The following is a 17136-nucleotide window of genomic DNA, read 5'->3' on the forward strand; positions in this document are numbered from 1 at the left end:
TTATATTTGGTTAAATTTTCACCCACCCCAGGAAGGATGGATGATGCTAAAGTGTATCAGCACAGTTTCCGATTTCAGGGCTTTGCATTGTCCATGGTAAGTAACTTCTCTTTTTCTCCTTTTGTTTTTTTTTCCTAAACTTTCCAGGTAAAAGTACTCCTGTAAGCCACCTTGGGTCTGCAGATTTTTCCAAGCCCCATGATCCATTCCAGCCATTTGGGGCTGGCAGCAGTGACCTGTTTCAAAGTAAAAAGGGGTTTGGGGACCCATTTAGTGGAAAAGATCCATTTGCTCCCTCCTCTTCAAGTAAAACTTCTAAAGACTCTTCCTTGGGGTTTGCAGACTTCAGCTCTGTAAGTTAAGTTCCTTGTCTCTGAGCAAACCACTTTCTGCTCTGCTTGCAGCAATCTCTGTTGGGTTTTTGTCTTACCTGCAAACCTACTGTTCCCTGGCTTCTGTCTCTCAGTACCTTCATGCTGTCCTCATTGTTTTTGTATTAATATTTCTGTAATAAAAAGGCATTATTTCAATAAAAAAGAAGTTTCCTACTAAATTTTCAAGGGTTTACTTGCATTTAAGTTATTTTAGTACAGTGTGCCTTTACTCTCAAATTCTTTGTAGCAGAATCTGTGTATTGTTTTTGTTGCATGGAGGCTATTTTGTAAACGGATTTTTGGGAGCCAATGATGTAAAGACTCAAAAACAATTGATGAAAACGTTTCTATAGCAATTTCACCATATCCTGAGAAGCAAATCCTTAAAGGGAAAGTTTCTAAAAAGTACTTGTAACTGTTTGTGGAGAAGGTTCTGACAAATTTGTTGCGATGTTTGCTGTATATGATGGAATGTGGTCATAGAGAGACCCAGATGAGAGAGAGATTGAAAATTTAGCTGTTGAATTTTGTTCCTGTTACTGATGTTGTAGAAAAGACAAAGAAAACAAAATGGTTTTGTAGAACCAAGATAGAAAGGTCCACACTGCACTCCAAAAGACAGTCCCAGAAAGTTTGAAAACAAAGCCAGGTCCCCATTCATTAAAAATGTCGGGGTTTCCAAAGCCTTTGGTTTTAGTGCTGGAATTGGGAGCTGTGGTAAATGCAATGGTGGTGTGGTTCTTACTGCTTCCATAAGTGGATAGAATCTGTTCCATCCCCAGCCTCAGGCTTCTTCCTCCTTTCACATGTTTTTGTTCTCTCACGTTGCCACGCAGTAAAGTTGCGAATTTAATCTGTGTCCTGACTCTGCTGGACACAGGTCAGCGTTCAACAAGGGGAGATATTTAAGCTGCATCTTTCAGCTTGTTTCTTTTAAATGTTTGCAGGGTTTTTTTCCTGGTTATTATTTAATATTAAATGTGTATCACTTTCCTATTTGATATTGTTAGCTGAGGTCATCTGTGCAGACTTTAGTTGGCCTCAGGGCTTTAATTTATCACTTTCGAAACGTCCAAGTTCAAGATTTGATGTATGTTTGACCACAGCTAGTTGGATTTGCACAGTTAAATTCTGATTGTATACAAACTGGTGACATTCTTAATAAAAATAAGACACAAAACCTGCTTTATCTGAAGTTTCTTCAACAACATCTAATTTCTTCCTGCAGTGAAAGAGAAATGATGGAGTGGAGTGACTGTTACCCAGTTATTGTCATCTTACTTTCCAGACTGTATTTCTTAAGTTAAAAGTGGTTTACTCTGAGTGATTGTATCAAATGATTAACCAAAATCTATGATCCCAATCCTGGTGGGTGCTCCAGGGTCAAATTTGCTGGGCCATCAGGTTTTCACCTCAGATTAACTTTAGAAGATAAGGAAAAGTAGGAAAAATGAGATAATGAGCAGTAGTCACTTAACAATTCCCGTTAAATGGCATTTCATCAAATGAAATAAATTTTAAAAACAGTTTTCTGAATTAATTTCTCCTCCTGTAAGAAAAAAAGAAGTGTTGACTGAATTTGGCTGAAAAGACAGAGATTTGATCCCTTTTCTCCTCAATTTAAGGGGGTTTTTCCTTTCCTATAACGCAATTTTGCTGCTGCACTTGACAATTCTTAATCCTTCTGTGTGATGTTTTAAACGTACCAGTTACCTTGAAGTCATTGAGAATACTGTGCTTCTCTTTGCCTCTTGGCTGGGAAACTCTGTTCATAATGGAAATAAAAATCAGTTTTACTTACAGAAGGTTTTTGACATCTACTTTGAATCCATGAAATCTGAGAACAGAGTCATGTAGGACTGAATAATCAGATAACCTGATTTTTAATTGAAATCCTTGACTGTTGCAAGAAAGAACATGAGAACCTTCATTATATTTTAGTAGGAAAATCTGGTGCTTTTTTGACACACTCTTCAACTCATGCACCCAGAGTTTACGTATATTTTCATTGCATTCTTAACTTTGTTGCTGTCATTAAATACGATTCATTGGAACAAAACAAAGTCTTTTGGTAGCTCAGATTTCAGGTATCTCTGGGTTCCAGCTGCAGTTTATGGAACAACAAGAAAAATCACTTTTTTGCCAACAGAAAGTGTTTAAGTTTCCAAGAAACAGAACACTTAGCACAAAGCTTTTTGTCTCCCTACAAGCTGGTAATTCAGTGCACACAAGTCAGTGGAGCTTTTTGTGATTTGATTGATCTTGCTGCAGTCTGCTGGTTTCCTCATCTGTGCCTTGGGTCTGTACTTCTGAAAAAGAAAAGAAAAAGAGGGGTTTAATGCAGTTACACGTGACACATTTATAGACTTGTTGAAACCTGGACATATGCAAAAAAATGTTATTGTATTAAATTACCTGTAAATTACCTTTTTATAGACAATCTGTGCAAGAATCTGTGGCATTAATTAGCTGTTCTATATTTATTTCACTACTCAATGGTGAGAGTTATCACCTGGAAACTGTACTTTGTGCCAATGACTTTGTGATAAAGCACATCCAGATTTGTTTCCAATGAATCACTTGCCTATTTTTCCTTTTTTTTTCCTCACTCAGCACTTTTAACCACAAAAATATAACTTGTGTCCCATAAACAAGTTATAATTGGGGCTCTCATAAACTTTGGAAGCCTTATCCTAGAATGGAAGCTATAGAAGTAAAACTGGTTTATCAACATTAAAAAAACATCCCAGATGGTTTGACCAAATCTTCTTGTATTTCTGAAGATAGTAATTGTTAATTCTCCATCCCAGCTCTAGGATCTACCTGAATTTCTGGACTAAGTGGAGAATTCCTGCTTCCATTTGAATCTGTCTTTACCTTGAAAAAAATAATCTACTTAAAATTTAGTGAGCTTTTCAATCTTGCCTATCAGCTGACATTATTTAAATGAGGAATTTTAACAGGGTCTCTCCATTTTAAAAGTAAAATACCAAAAGGTGTTACACTTCTGTTGTATTCCAGTAATATCCAAATGCAAAGATTCTCATCTAAATTTTTATGGCAAGGAAAGCAGAGAAAAGTAATTTTTTTTGCATCAAATAATCTCAAAAGTCATGTGGAGAGAAATAAAATGAGGAATGATGGGCATCCAGGGGCATAATTAAATTATGAGTAAATGAAAGTTGGGCTTGAGTTGAAAGAAATTCAAATAGGCATATTTATTTAAAAATACATAAAAAAATAAAAATTACAGATACAGTGCAGGGTGGAGGAGGAGGCTGGGGTGGGGCCATTACATAGTGTATATGCAGCTAGGCAGGGTTTAGCACTGAAACTTGCATTTTAACACTCAGTTCAATATTTCAGGTTGTCTGGGCAGGTGTAGCTGCATCAGTTTGTGCCATGGCACAGCAGGCTGTGCTCAGAGTCGCTGTGTCCTGGGCCACAGGGGATTTTTGCAGTATGCATCCAGCTGAAATTTTTCTCCTCAAAAAAACCCTCAAATAATATGTTTTCCTGCATACAAAAAAAACCAAACCCAAAACAAACAAACAAACAAACAAAAAAGGAAACAAACCCCCCCCAAACCAAATGAACAAACAAAACCCCAACAACAACAACAAAAAAAAACCCAAACCAGCAAAAGCAGATTTTACAAGTGGGCTTTAATGCAAACATTTGCATGCAGCTTTTCCCATCCTCCTCCTCCTCAGCAAATGCTGAAATTAACTGGGAACAGATAATATTTGAGTTTAAAATTGCTATGATTTCAATAAAATAGTTTAAGATTCTGTGCAAAAAGTTCAAACAAGCAAACTTCTGCATCTTTCAATGGTGAACACTAGAATAGAGTTTTGGACAAGTTTTGCTGCACTGTACTTGTGTTTTGGGAAACCCAAACAGGTTTAGGAGCTGAATGTTATAAAGTGTGGTACTTTCTTAGTGTTCTCTGCTGAAGTAAGTTGGATTTGCTCACATTATTTCTTACTGGAGAAACTCTGTGTGTATTTTATGAACAGCAGCAGAAGCACTTTCGGTAACTTTTGATTTGGTGATGAAAACTTCCCACATGTCAGCAGTGTCCAAAATCCCTTAACAAACCCCTCACCCTTAGCAGGTACTACCACAATAAAACTTTTCTGCTGTGCAGTTGCACAAGTATAAATAACTATTGGCTTTACCAACTATTTACCAGCTTTTACCAGCTATTTCTTCTTAAAAATGTCTGTAGTTGCTGTGCTTCCAAACCATTAACTTCCTTTTTTTTGTGTTTGTGGAGTTCTTGTTTGGCCGTTTTCATACCCAACTGAGCCACAGATGCAGGGACTTGCATCCCATGTGGGTTAATTTCCAGGTGGGAGGAGGAAGAAACTAAGGAAATAAACTAAGGAAGTAAAGGAAGGAGGAATTAAGGAAATAAATCAAGGGAGGAAGTGAAGGAGGAAGAAATTAAGGAAATAAAGGATGAAATGAGGAAACCAGTGAGTGAATTTCTATCTCAATCTAGAACTGCCCTAAGACAGCCTGATGTACTTGACCTGTATATTTAATAAGTCTGATTCTTTGTATTTTTTGCATAATTTTTTTGAGCTGGCTGGTAACTTTAGTAATTCATTTTCCCTTTTCCTTTTTTAGTTTGGAAATGAGGAGCAGCAGCTGGCCTGGGCAAAGAGGGAGAGTGAAAAAGCAGAGCAGGAAAGACTGGCTCGGCTGCGGAGACAAGAACAAGAAGACCTTGAGTTGGCCATTGCACTCAGTAAGGCTGACATGCCAAACTCCTAAAGAGGGTCTCGGGCTCCACCCTGTCTAAGAGAAACCTTGGAACAAGGCTTTTATAAAAATACTAAATCCTTGGTTTATATTGTGAAAATAATTGTAGTCACCTTCAGATCGAACCAGGACTGGCTGGTTGTGTCCAGCCAGGCTCTGTGTGGCTTCTCAAGTGCATAATCTGCAGGAAACACTGTATAGGCTGTATTATATGTTCTAGATAAAATTTATTGCTTATAAGAAATTTAATGTATAATCCTAAGGTACTGAAAGTTTCTTTATCTGAAACACAAATGTTGCATAGAGTAAACTGCAGCTTGTGAATCTGGTTTTTTATAACCTGAATTCCACTGGGCCTTTGAGGCTGCAGTATGAATTTCAAAGAAAATGTCATAAAAAGAGAATATTTATAGAATTAGCTTTCACTTGTTACATTTATTTAATAATTCATGGTAGGCTAATCAGTACATCTTCTGTATCACCTATGTCAAAGCATAAACTCATTATTAGATGGTCCCTTTTTATCCAGAAGTTGTGGCTTTTACAAAAGAATCTGACAATTTATATATGGTGGATACAAACTCTGAACTCCATAAAACAGTACAAATTTGAAGACTCCAGAAATTAGTAGTACTTCTAATTAAGACATTTGTTTGCATTGAGTTTTAGTAATTGTATGTGACTAAAAGAGGGAGTGAATTCAGTTGTAGTAAATGGGATAAATAACTTAGCAGTTAAATTATGAAGTAAAATTTTGCTTTATTGTAAGCAAACAGATTGCAGGGTGGCGATAACATTTGGGTGCTGCTTTAATGTGACATCAAGAAATCAAGTGGTGGAAAAGTTGCCAAGTTTGAGGAGTGCTCACCCTTACAACTCATTGTACCCTCATTTACTCCAACTCCCAGCACACAGACTAGGCTGTGTTACCCAAGTGACTCTGGTACAGTCCCTACCTCTGCTTCTTTAATTCCACCTCTTTGGGGTTACAGATCAAGCAGATTTAGCTGAAATCAAGCCAAGTTGAATCAGATTTTAGTTGCCAAATACACATTCACACATCAGTTCTGGCAGCACTGTCTGGGTTGGCTCTAAAATACCGTTTGCAGTACTCAGACCAGGTAGGAACAGGTTTTATATGCACTGAATGCTTCCACCTGGAAAAGACAACACAGAATGTGTTTGACATTAGAAAAATGAGCCTGTGAATTTAATTTGCTTACTAGAAATGCCTTTTCTGATTACAGGAATTCTAAAACTTCAGTTGTGTTTGCCTTGGAATTTTCTGTCTCATGGAGTAGGGATCTAGCACAACATTTTTAAATGTCCTCAGTCTTCTTTCCTGCCCTTTGTTCTCTGGGTATGCAGAGCTTTCCATTCTGGGTTTTTACTGATGCAGCACTTATCTTACAACATTTTCTCTATTTTTTTTTTTAATGTAATATCCCTTCATCATCTTTAATGTGTTTCTATTTTTTACGTCCTTGCTTCCTTACTTTTATTTTCATGCTACAACGATAGTGCCTGCTCAGTGAATGAAAACAATCTTTCCCTGTTGCGTTGGGATTGCCTTACCCTGAATGCTTTCCTTACACAGAGGAGTCAGATTGGATCATTTTAAGCATCTTGGTAGTTTTCAGCTCTGGAATTCAGCCAAGATGTGGCATTTGTAGTCTCAGGCTTTTGTGGGGAGGTAGGTGTGTGGGTGGGTGTGCAGACACACATCCATCCATGTTTAGGATGTTATTTTTAGGAGTCACAACTCCCCTTTTGCTGTGTGTCTGCTGTGCTAATGGTACTATGTGAAATGATGTGAAGGGAAGAAGATTTATTTCTTATACCAAAACCAACTGTATAATGATCTTTAATGCTGTCCCTTAATGAGCCCTTTGGGATGCAATAGAAGCTGTTTCTAATTGTGCAGAACCTGCCCTTCCCGTTGCGATGATTTTTCTCTAAGAGATGTTTGATTACATGATCAAGCATACTAAAACATCAAAAAATTCTCTCTTCTGTTGGTGTATAGGACTTGAAGTCTCTGAGAGCTAACTTAGGTCTGTCTTTAGGTAACATGATAAAACTTTTGCTGTGAAAGAGCAATTTTCAAAAGCAAGTGGCTGCCGGATTCTCAGTGAAGTTAAACACACTGTATCCATGTGTAAGATCCTCCTGCTCACTTGGACACAAGTCCTTGTGGTGTGTCTTCTGCTACAGTAAAATTTAGAAAGGAATACCAGTTCTGGACTGGATAATGTCACTCCAGAGGGACAGGTGGATGACTAAGTAGCTTGATGCAGTTTTGAAGTTCTGTACAAGACTTTCTGCTGCTTTGTCAGGGCCCTAAAATACTGAATTTATAATGCTTCTAAGCCAATGAGATGGTGTTTTCAAGATGTCCAGCAGGGAGACAGAAATGTGAATTAATATTCACATTCATTCTATATAGAGATAGGGCTTGTTTTTGTATTTCCTTATTGACTCTTCCTCATACTTGCTTGGACAGTAACTGCAGATCAACAAATGAACAAGGACGGAACGCAGCATTGTCTATGCACAGTATTGGATTTAGGAACCTTAAGTTTACTGAAACACTCTTGATTCAAAATGTTGTCACTGCAGTAGAAGAAAACCTACCTGTGATTTCTCACTTTGTATTTAATATAGTTTTCCATATAAAAAGGAAGATTCCCCACATTCTTTCCCTATGCTGTAACTCAGTATTTGTACAATACCTGCACTTGCTCTTTGAGGCAAAACTTTATCACAAGGCATCGATCTTCTTCCTCCAGAACAGTGAAATTTAAAGCACAAACAGACCTTTTGCTATTTGGGCAGAGAGAATACATACAGTGTAAGATACAGCAAATGTGAATACCCCCAGTGCATATACAGTGTACAGTGAGATCCATATTCTTTGTGTCTATGTGTGTGTATATATATATATACATATATATATATTGTATAATGTAATCATAGTGTGTGTATATACTCTACATGTCCACATGCCATGTCCAGTATATAGTTCCTTGTGCTGTACATAAAATGTGTATATACAATGAATATGTAGAATATGCAGATATATTCTATATATTAAAGCTGGTGTGTATGTATGAATTCTGTAACCAGAGATGGATACAGAATTGGAATCTTTACAGAAATTTACATTAGCTCATGGCTCTGAGAATTTCAAAGTCCTGGTTAAAGAAAAGAGGAGAAATGACTTCTAATCAATTTGTATCAAGATTTCTTTCATTGACATGAAAAACTGTGTTCATTAGCTGTGCCAGGTGTAAGAGAACCCTGGCAGAAAGTAGTAATCATCTGTGCTGGATGTAATTTCACATTCTTCGGAGTTTTTCAAGTATCTGTTTGGAATGTAGGCTCAGCTGCTGATCTAGCATGTCATCTTTCTTCTCTGGGCTGAGGCAATGAGTTTTCTCCTATGTTTGCTTGTAGTTTCATTTCCCTCTTTCCTTTTTTCTCCTTTATAAAAAATGATTTGTAAGGAGCTCTTCTCATGCACACAGCCCAAACAGTCACAGGCAAAGGTGGAAAGCATGTTTTTCTTGCTTCATTCCAGTTAGATTGGTTGTGCATAATTGTCATCTGGATTCCAGTTCTGGTTTTCCTCTATTTCCACCTAAGCTCTTGCTTCAGGAGGAGCAACTATCCACTGCATATTTGGCTTAGACGGAAGAGTGGGGGTGATTCTGCTTTCTACTTAGGTAAATTATTAGACTCTGTGGTACCTTGAGCAATCACTAAGAGTTTAGCAGGGTTTTATGGTGGCACACATGTTTTATACAGAATATACACTACTGGAATGACTCATGGAAAGCCCTGGATTGCACAAAGCACTGAGGCACAGCAGTTAAACAGGACAGACAGACAATTATTCATGTTGAACCTGCACGTGCAGACAGTGCACGTAGGACACAGGTACTGAATTACTGCATTACCCTCCACAGAACTGTGTGTTCACATTTGCCTTGAGTGGTTTCCCTCAGTTACCTTCAAATTGTGTCGCTGTAAAACCTCCCAGTCACCTTGCAATAAAAACAGATGCTCATAAAAATCATGCTTCCACAATAATGCTGTATGAAATATTTTTATATAGGCGAATTTTTCCTTATGGAACCTCTGCCCTGTGAGGGTCATCAGTCCTTCCTATATCTTATTCCATGTACTGTGCTCTCAAAGTGTAAGAAATTCCAAGCTGTGTCTGTGTAAGCCTTTTTTTTTTTTTAATTCCCATCTGTGAAATCCGTTAGCAGTATTGTAGAGATTATTTTGTCATCTTATGCTCAAAGATAATGCACTTTCTTGGATTCTTCTTATAATCCTTCTGGGGTTACTATTTCTTCTTCAGTGTTTCTCCATTGAGAAGAACATTTGTTCTGTAGAACCGTGGCCCAAGGAGTTTTGGTCCAAGTAGAATTGTTGCTTCCCCTTGTGTAAGAGTTCAATTTCTCCTTTCTTCTGCATTTTATTCCTCCCTCTCAGGAGTTTCATTTCTGTTTAATCCTCATTTAGAGCTGGAACTCTGTTGAAGGGAATTGATCTCTGCTATTAATGATCTAATTCAATTATCTTCCTTACTAGTGGAACAGCCAAGTTTTTTGTTATATATTTGGTTATATATTTCATCTATGTAGACTGCACAACAACCATCTTTTCCTAGAAAGGAATTTTGCTTGCAGTATGATGGAATCATAGAAGATTTATTTTTAGAGTAAATATGTTAACTATAATTCATTGACACACCTGTTTGATCAGTTGATATACAGCTCTTTTTACTTGAAAGTTTTATAAATAAAGGCTAATTTGTTATAAAATGGAATTTTCATTTTTCCAACTTCTGCCTCTCCCTTTAAGTTTCAAAGGAAAACTCCTAGTGACTGTGGTTCCTTCTGCTGTTGCAAGTATGGAGTGCTCTTCTGGTGCCCCTTTTAATATACCATTATTCAGTCTGATTTGAAAAAGGTGGAAACACAAAGCAGAAACTGCAATGGTGACCTAAATCTGACTAATATCTCCAAATATGTACATTATTGTGGTTATATTTATCTTTCAAATGTTATAACAAATTGTGAGGTATTTTAATTTTAACCCATCTCATGTGTTTATTGTTTAATATAAGAGAAATGTTATTGTTTAATATAATAAATGAAAAGTTACTTTTTGGAGCTCTGAGATTTCAGCACTCTTTCTTTACTTTTTTTTTTGGTCCACAGTTTCCCGAGTTTTTATGTTAAATTTGTGAATCTTGCTTTGACCAACCACTCTATTCTCTGCACTGAAATCTTTTCCTTGTTGGCTGGTTTCCTTGTTGCCCTCTGCACTGTTTTCCCTCCTGTCCTTCCCTTTCTTCCTTGTCCCGGCCACACTTGGGCTGAGCAGACCAGTCCCAAATCCAGCACCACACCCTTTCCAAGCAGTTTGTGTGCAGCAATGCTGGATGTCCTGGCAATTTACACCAGGGGAGGTTGGGGAGATCACCAGAGACAACCTTTGGCTGGCTGGAAAAACACACCTCACTAGTGGGCTTTGACTCATTCTTCTCCCAGCTGTTCACTGGCTGTTCCTGCTCACCTGGACAAAGTGAGTAGCTGGTTGCCAAGGCAGGTTTCTCTCCAATATTTTTAGTACGTTTACATTTTGGAGCAGGATTTGACTGCAGCATGTCACAGATGGGCACAAGTCCCTATCCAATTCCTCTCATCGTGCCGTGCTTCTCATCTCTTACAGAAGCACAGCCCAGTGCTCCGTGTGCTGCTCCCACTCCCATTTTTGGGGTCTGACATACTCAGCATTCTCATCCCTCTGCTTTCCCAAATGCTTTCCTAATCCACGTTGTCCAGGCTCAATCTCAAAGGACTCCCCTGTACCCAGCATGACCTGAGAGCCCCTTCACTGTGAAGGGAAGAAAAGCAACACCATCCTGTTCAGGATGTGGAAATTTGACCCTAAAGGCTGTCCAAGTCTGAGCCCAACTCTTAGCCTCTAACACAACCATAGCATTTATTGACTGTACTTAAATGTGTCCCAAGCCCAGCTCTCCTCTTGGAATTCGGAGCTCCCGGAGCTGTCAGTGCCACCCCTGTGCTGGAAGTGCCATCAGGTTTATCTCTGGAATTGCTGAATCTCCCATCTGCTGTACCTGACTATCAGTGTAGTCACTCTTGAGTACCTTTTCCCTCCTGTCTGGTTGGCATTTTTTTTAATGTAACGACCACAATTAAAGCTTTTTATTGGTGCTGATGCAGCGTCTCTTAAAATTGCTGTAGCCTTCCTTATTGATGAAATGTCACAGGACTCTGCCAGAGGCAAACATAATATATTTCTGCTTTAACTTCCCATAAAGGTCCTTGATCACGGTTTTCAGAATGACAAAGCCCTGTGCTCTCTGCCTATCCCTTGCATCCACAGAGAGGACATCCAGGTATTCTGTATCCCTTATTTTGCAGTATAATATGAAATCATTAAGATAAAAAAACCCACTTAAGGCTGTCATTGCACACAGGCTGTAAAAAAGTGGTTGTTGGGATCTGAGGATATTTTTGTGTGTGTTTTGTTTTGTGTTCAAGCCTCAGGCTCAGTAGCTAGTCACCTAATAAATGACACAGGAGATCATATCCAATATGATATTCCAGATATTTCCTGATGACATCATGAGTCAGAACTACAGGTATGCTCTGAGCTGTAAGAAGTGCAAGAAACCAAAGTAAAAGTGATTTGAAGTGATACCCCATTTAGTTATAAACCTGTACCAGGTAAGTTCACCTGCAGTTTCTGTGTTGCTGAATTTATGCTCACAACAACAGGCAGAAAACTTCTGATTTGCTAAAAGGACTTACAGTGGGAGCAGGTAAATAAGCAGGTAACTAATGCTAACAATGGTTACAGAGTAAATGAAAACTTGGTTGCTTTTGCTCTCCTTGTGCTTAGAAAGGAGGTTTTGGTAAAGTTAACCCCTCTTCATTCTATAAAGCAGTCCTTATTGTTCCTTCTGCACAAAATATTATAAGATCAAATAATTGTGGCTGAAAAATCAGACCTCAAAAGAGTAAATCAAATGTATTTTCTACCAAACAAGTTCAGGATAAATCCCTGCATCCTTTGCGTGCTGCAAGTGGAAGGTGCTGGTTTGTGGCAGGGGCTGTTCCCAATCTCAGCTGAAGTGATGGGGAATGGGTTGTTTAGGATCAAATCATACAGAGCTTTAAGGAGTCTCTGGGAATCAATACATTGAACCAGTTACCTCCAGCACCTGTGAATTGGGCATGGCTGTGTGCTTCACATTACCAGTGTTTGGCTTGTAAACCAATTACTTCTCCAAACCAGTGGGAAGCACATTTCTGCCACAGCCTGGGCCACGGCAGAGGAGCTGCTGCAGTGCCAGAGTTCGGAGCTCTCACTGCTTCACTCACAGCACACAGGACATGTCTTGGGCAGGTGGGATCTGGGACAGACCCAGCTGCTTCAAGGACACCCAGGAATTTTAAGGTTTGTAGATGCCACCAAGTAGGTTTTGGATGCTAGCAATGGGGATGGCTTTATCCCTGTTAAATTACATGGGGTTTGGGTTGAATTTTTTGCTAGTTACCATAGTGATGGCTACATGACTTTGTTGTAGTTGTTCTATCTAAATATAGCAAAAGAAATTGCTAGAGCTTGGGGTTCTGGCTTCGAAAATTCAATTTAAGCGAAGCCTAACAGCTACTCTGTGTTAGAGGCGCACAAAATAGCTTGAGAAACCACACAGCTTCTACCACAGAAAACCACAGAACCATGCAATCCTATAATTTGAAAAGTGGACAAACTTATTTTGGCGTTCTTGTGGATGGAAGACCAAAGTTTAGAGCCAGTCAATGTTTTCAGGCAGTTTGTAAATGGCTGTGAGTAACCAAGGGCTCGCACAGGTTGAAATGCCCCATCCTGCACGAGGTGAGCCATGGCCAGTACTAAAGCTTCCACTCTCCCAGATGTGATCAGCTGCTAAACTGAATCTAAAATAAACTTCCAGAGAAGCCAGTGGGTTTCTAGTCCAGTTTTCCACTTCAGGGTTGAAAAAAAGAGAGTTGAAAGTGCCCTGCCTGCTGGCTTGCCAGGTGCTGGTTGTGTGCAGGGTGGTGGTGGTTGTGTGCAGGGTGCTGGTGTGGTGCTGGGTGTGCACAGGGTGCTGGTGGGGTGCTGGGTGTGCACAGGGTGCTGGTGGGGTGCTGGTTGTGTGCAGGGTGCTGGTGGGGTGCTGGGCTGTTTCACAGGGCAGTGCTGTGGTGCTACGATGGTGCTGGTTGTGTGCAGGGTGGTGGTGGTTGTGCACAGGGTGCTGGTGTGGTGCTGGAATGGCGTTGGGAGGGTGCTGGGTGAGCACAGGGCACTGTGTCACCTTGGAGAGCCAAAAGGCCACCGAGCCAAACGGCCCCGTGGCAGCTGGACCTGGTTCTGCTCTGGGCCATTTCAGGGTTACGGTGGGTTCTGAGCGAGGTCCCATCTCGGAGGAGTTTAACTGACTCAAGTCAGGGGGTGAGGAAAAACCATTTTCAGCAGAGTGAAACAATGCTCTGAAACTCCACGTGGAATGAACAGACTTAGAGCAGTGACTGCTCTGGATGGTACCTGAGTTTGGCAATATTTACTAAAAATTTCACTGGGATCGTTGTGCAGGATTTGCCTGTTTCTGCACTTAACTGCTCTATCTTATCTCACAATCTATCTTACAACAATAGTGAGCCCATGGCTGTGGTATCTTACATTAATATGTGTGAAAATCTTGTTTTCAACGGACTCTACGTTTCCTCCCCTCAGGTTTAACTACAACTTCTGTAGTTTTTTCCTTTCCCTGGTATGTCAAATCAAATCCGGGATAGCTGCAGGTTGTGGTCGCTGGATGCTTCCTGGGAGGCAGATGGTTAATTAGAACAAAATTACTTAAGAGGTAACCTGATGGTCAGTTAGTAGAAGATGTGGAGCATTAGTGGTTTCCTGCTGACTAGGGGAGGCTTGGTAGATTACTGGAATTACAACGACACATCTTTGGATGTACTCATTTAAAACAATTAAAGAGAGAGAGAAAAAAAAAGAGTTGACAATTACTCATAGTGGAATGTGAGAAGAATAAGATCAGCATCTCTTTTTTTTCTGCTACAAGATGATCTCAAGATTCAAGAACGTGCAGTTTCCTGTAAAGACCACACAGCAATTATCATAGATGCCCTCCCTAAAACAATGACAAGAAAGTTTCTTGTGAACTTTTATTAGTGCTTTGTCCCCCCATCCCTCCCCACTTTCAGAGGCCTGTCCTTATATATTTTTATATGAGGTCTTTTACATTTATGGATGGCGATTCCTCTGATCTCTTTTCAGTTGAGTCACAAATCTAAAAGCTCAGACACCAACACCTGCTCCTCTTTCCTTGTCTCCACTGCTCATTAGGGTCTGAACGCTATTTGGTACCACGCTATCAGGCAGATACCAACTGTCTTATCTGAAGACTTTCTAGCAAGCAGCAGCAGAGGCAGCAGAGGTGATAACCCTCACAGCCAGACTCTTACCTGGAGCAAAGGCAGGTTTGGATGCTCTCATGCTGAGGTGCTGGAGGAGAAGGAGGAGGAGGAGGAGAAGGAGGAGGAAGAGGAGGAAGAGGAGGGAGGAGAAGGAGGAGGAAGAGGAGGAGGAGGAGGAGGAGGAGAAGCACCCAGTGTGGTGGGTGGGTGCTGCAGAGTAGCCACATGAGGGTTTTTTAGGGGTTAGTGACTGTGATGACATTTATTTCTGCACAAAGGCCCTGAGCAGCACACAATACCTTCGTACCATTCACTGGCTGCAGCTGACTTGGAATCACAGAATCACAGAATGGTTTTGGTTGGAAGGGAGCTTAAAGTCCATCCTGTTCAATTCAACCCCTGCCATGGCCAGGAACACCTTCCACTAGATCAGGTTGCTCCAAGCCCCGTTCAAGCTGGCCTTGAATATTTCCAGGGATGAAGCAACCACAATTTCTCTGGGAATTCTATTCCAGTCCCTCACCACCCTCACAGGGAAGAATTTCCTCCCAACATCCCATCTAACCCTGCCCTCTGGTAGTGTGAAAACATTCCCTCTTGTCCTGTTGCTCCAGCCCTTGTAGAGTCCCTCTCTGGCTCTCTTGGAGCCCCTTTAGGCACTGGAATGGACTCTGAGGTCTCCTTGGAGCCCTCTTCTCCAGGCTGAGGATTTGGAAGGAAAGAAAACTGGTCAGACCTATACCCAGCCTCTACTAGAGGTCAGGAGAGGACTGGGGACACGTAGAGCCAGATAAGTGCATTGTGATGTTGTGATGCTTCCAAGATCTTCCCCACCACTGGAGAGCTCTTGGGCCCTTCCCAATGCAGATGTGGGGCTGAGCACTGAGGTGTCACACCTCTTTGTCTTCTAAATTGCATTACAAAAAGCAATTGTTTAAGCTTGCACTGTATTACTGAAACCTGGGTTATAACAAAAACTGGGAACACTGAAAACTGGGAATGACTAAAACCATTTCCAGTTCATCAGAAAGAGCAAGGGAAAGCCAGGTGAGTGTGAAGAGATGAGAGTAAGAATTTTAAAAGTTGTTTTCTTAAAGTTATAAACACCAAAGGACATGCTGAAATATGAAAATATTTGGCTATGGGGAAAGAGAAGGAAATACCTAGAACTGTTGCAACAATGAATGTGCCAAGTTTAGAACATCTTTAAGTCATCCTCACTTTCTGGAATTAGATTGTGCAATTTATTTTTTTTCTAGCAAATAAATGGGTTTTGTTTTTGATGAAGAAACGTTAAAGCTCCCTTATATTTCACTTTGAAAGAGCTATAAAAGTGAAATGTGGAACTCATTCTTCCATGCCAATGATTAGAAGCCCAAAATACATCTGTTCCACATGAACAACTTCAGCCTTTGCTTTCACAGAAGAACAGCTATATTTGTAGTTGCTCTAAATGCATTCCTGTTGATTTCATTCTTGTGTATTCTAACATGTAAAGTCAGAAAGAAGGTCACTATCTTGATTAAAACCAAGTTCCAAGTATCCAGATGTTAAGGAAAAAAAAGAAGCTGCAATATTGAGCTGAATCTGCAGATTTGATTAGCAGTGATGTACAGGTATCAAGACTCACCACAACATCAGAGTTGTAAAGACAGAGGATGCCCATCAGACTGTCAGAACAACTGCTTGGATTTATTGCTTGGGATTCTGAGCTCATTTACAGCTGAGAAGAATTTTTTGGGGGCTCAATTTGACTTTTGCAGCTCTCTTTACCCCTATAGCTGTGGCAGTATCCAGTTTATTTACAATTAGTTTTCACAGTCTCAATTCCTGGCTGATTTCCCCCCCCAAAAGTTAATAACTTTCTTAACTGAAATCTAGGTGACACTGCAAATTATTAGGTGAATTTAAGTTCTGGGGAATGAATTATGAAGGTATTTTAACCTGTGTTGTGAATTCATGCTTGAATTCCACCACTGTTCTATTGGAATTCTGCACTGAGCTCTTGAGAACACTGATAATTTATGTACAAGAATGCCTTAAAATAAGCCTCCATAATTACAAAAATGCAGTGTTTAAATTTATAGTAAAAACCCACACACTGCTGGCAAAACTATAACTGCATCTGGAAAACATTAAGAATGCTATTAAAATAGTCTAGCATAAACTAGAAATGAGACTGAAATTACAGTGTTGCTTACTTAACCATTTTAAGGAAGTATATTTTGAATATGATCTACTTTCCTATTTGATTTTTTGATAAAGCACTGTACTGTGTCTTATTTACCACTGAGAATAACTTCCTTGCTCTGTTATCTATTTCAGAAAAACCCATGGCTCAGATTTAAGTGTCTTCCTACAGTTGTCGATAATTTAAAACACAACCAGGTGGTTTCTGGTCCAGCCATCAGGGAAAAAGTAACAGGGAGATCTCAAAGGAGAATGAAAATCACAGCAATTAAAAACTTATTTTATTAAAAAGA

General features: G+C 39.8%; 1 protein-coding gene across 3 annotated transcripts in view; it reads left to right on the forward strand.

The window, feature by feature from the left end:
* EPS15L1 (epidermal growth factor receptor pathway substrate 15 like 1) overlaps window positions 1-10337 on the forward strand; it is a 49290-nt gene extending 38953 nt beyond the window's left edge. For 2 of the 3 annotated variants that reach the window (XM_068996901.1, XM_068996902.1), the window contains 2 exons: window positions 148-353; window positions 5010-10337. In XM_068996901.1, coding sequence (XP_068853002.1) covers window positions 148-353; window positions 5010-5156 — 353 coding nt within the window. In that variant the 3' untranslated portion in view covers window positions 5157-10337. The remainder of the gene's footprint in view (window positions 1-147; window positions 354-5009) is intronic. The other variant, XM_068996903.1, reaches the window with a different exon arrangement.
* The last annotated feature ends 6799 nt before the right edge of the window (window positions 10338-17136 follow it).

The sequence above is a fragment of the Aphelocoma coerulescens genome, chromosome 28, assembly GCF_041296385.1.
Source record: "Aphelocoma coerulescens isolate FSJ_1873_10779 chromosome 28, UR_Acoe_1.0, whole genome shotgun sequence".
NCBI classification, from domain to species: Eukaryota; Metazoa; Chordata; class Aves; order Passeriformes; family Corvidae; genus Aphelocoma; species Aphelocoma coerulescens.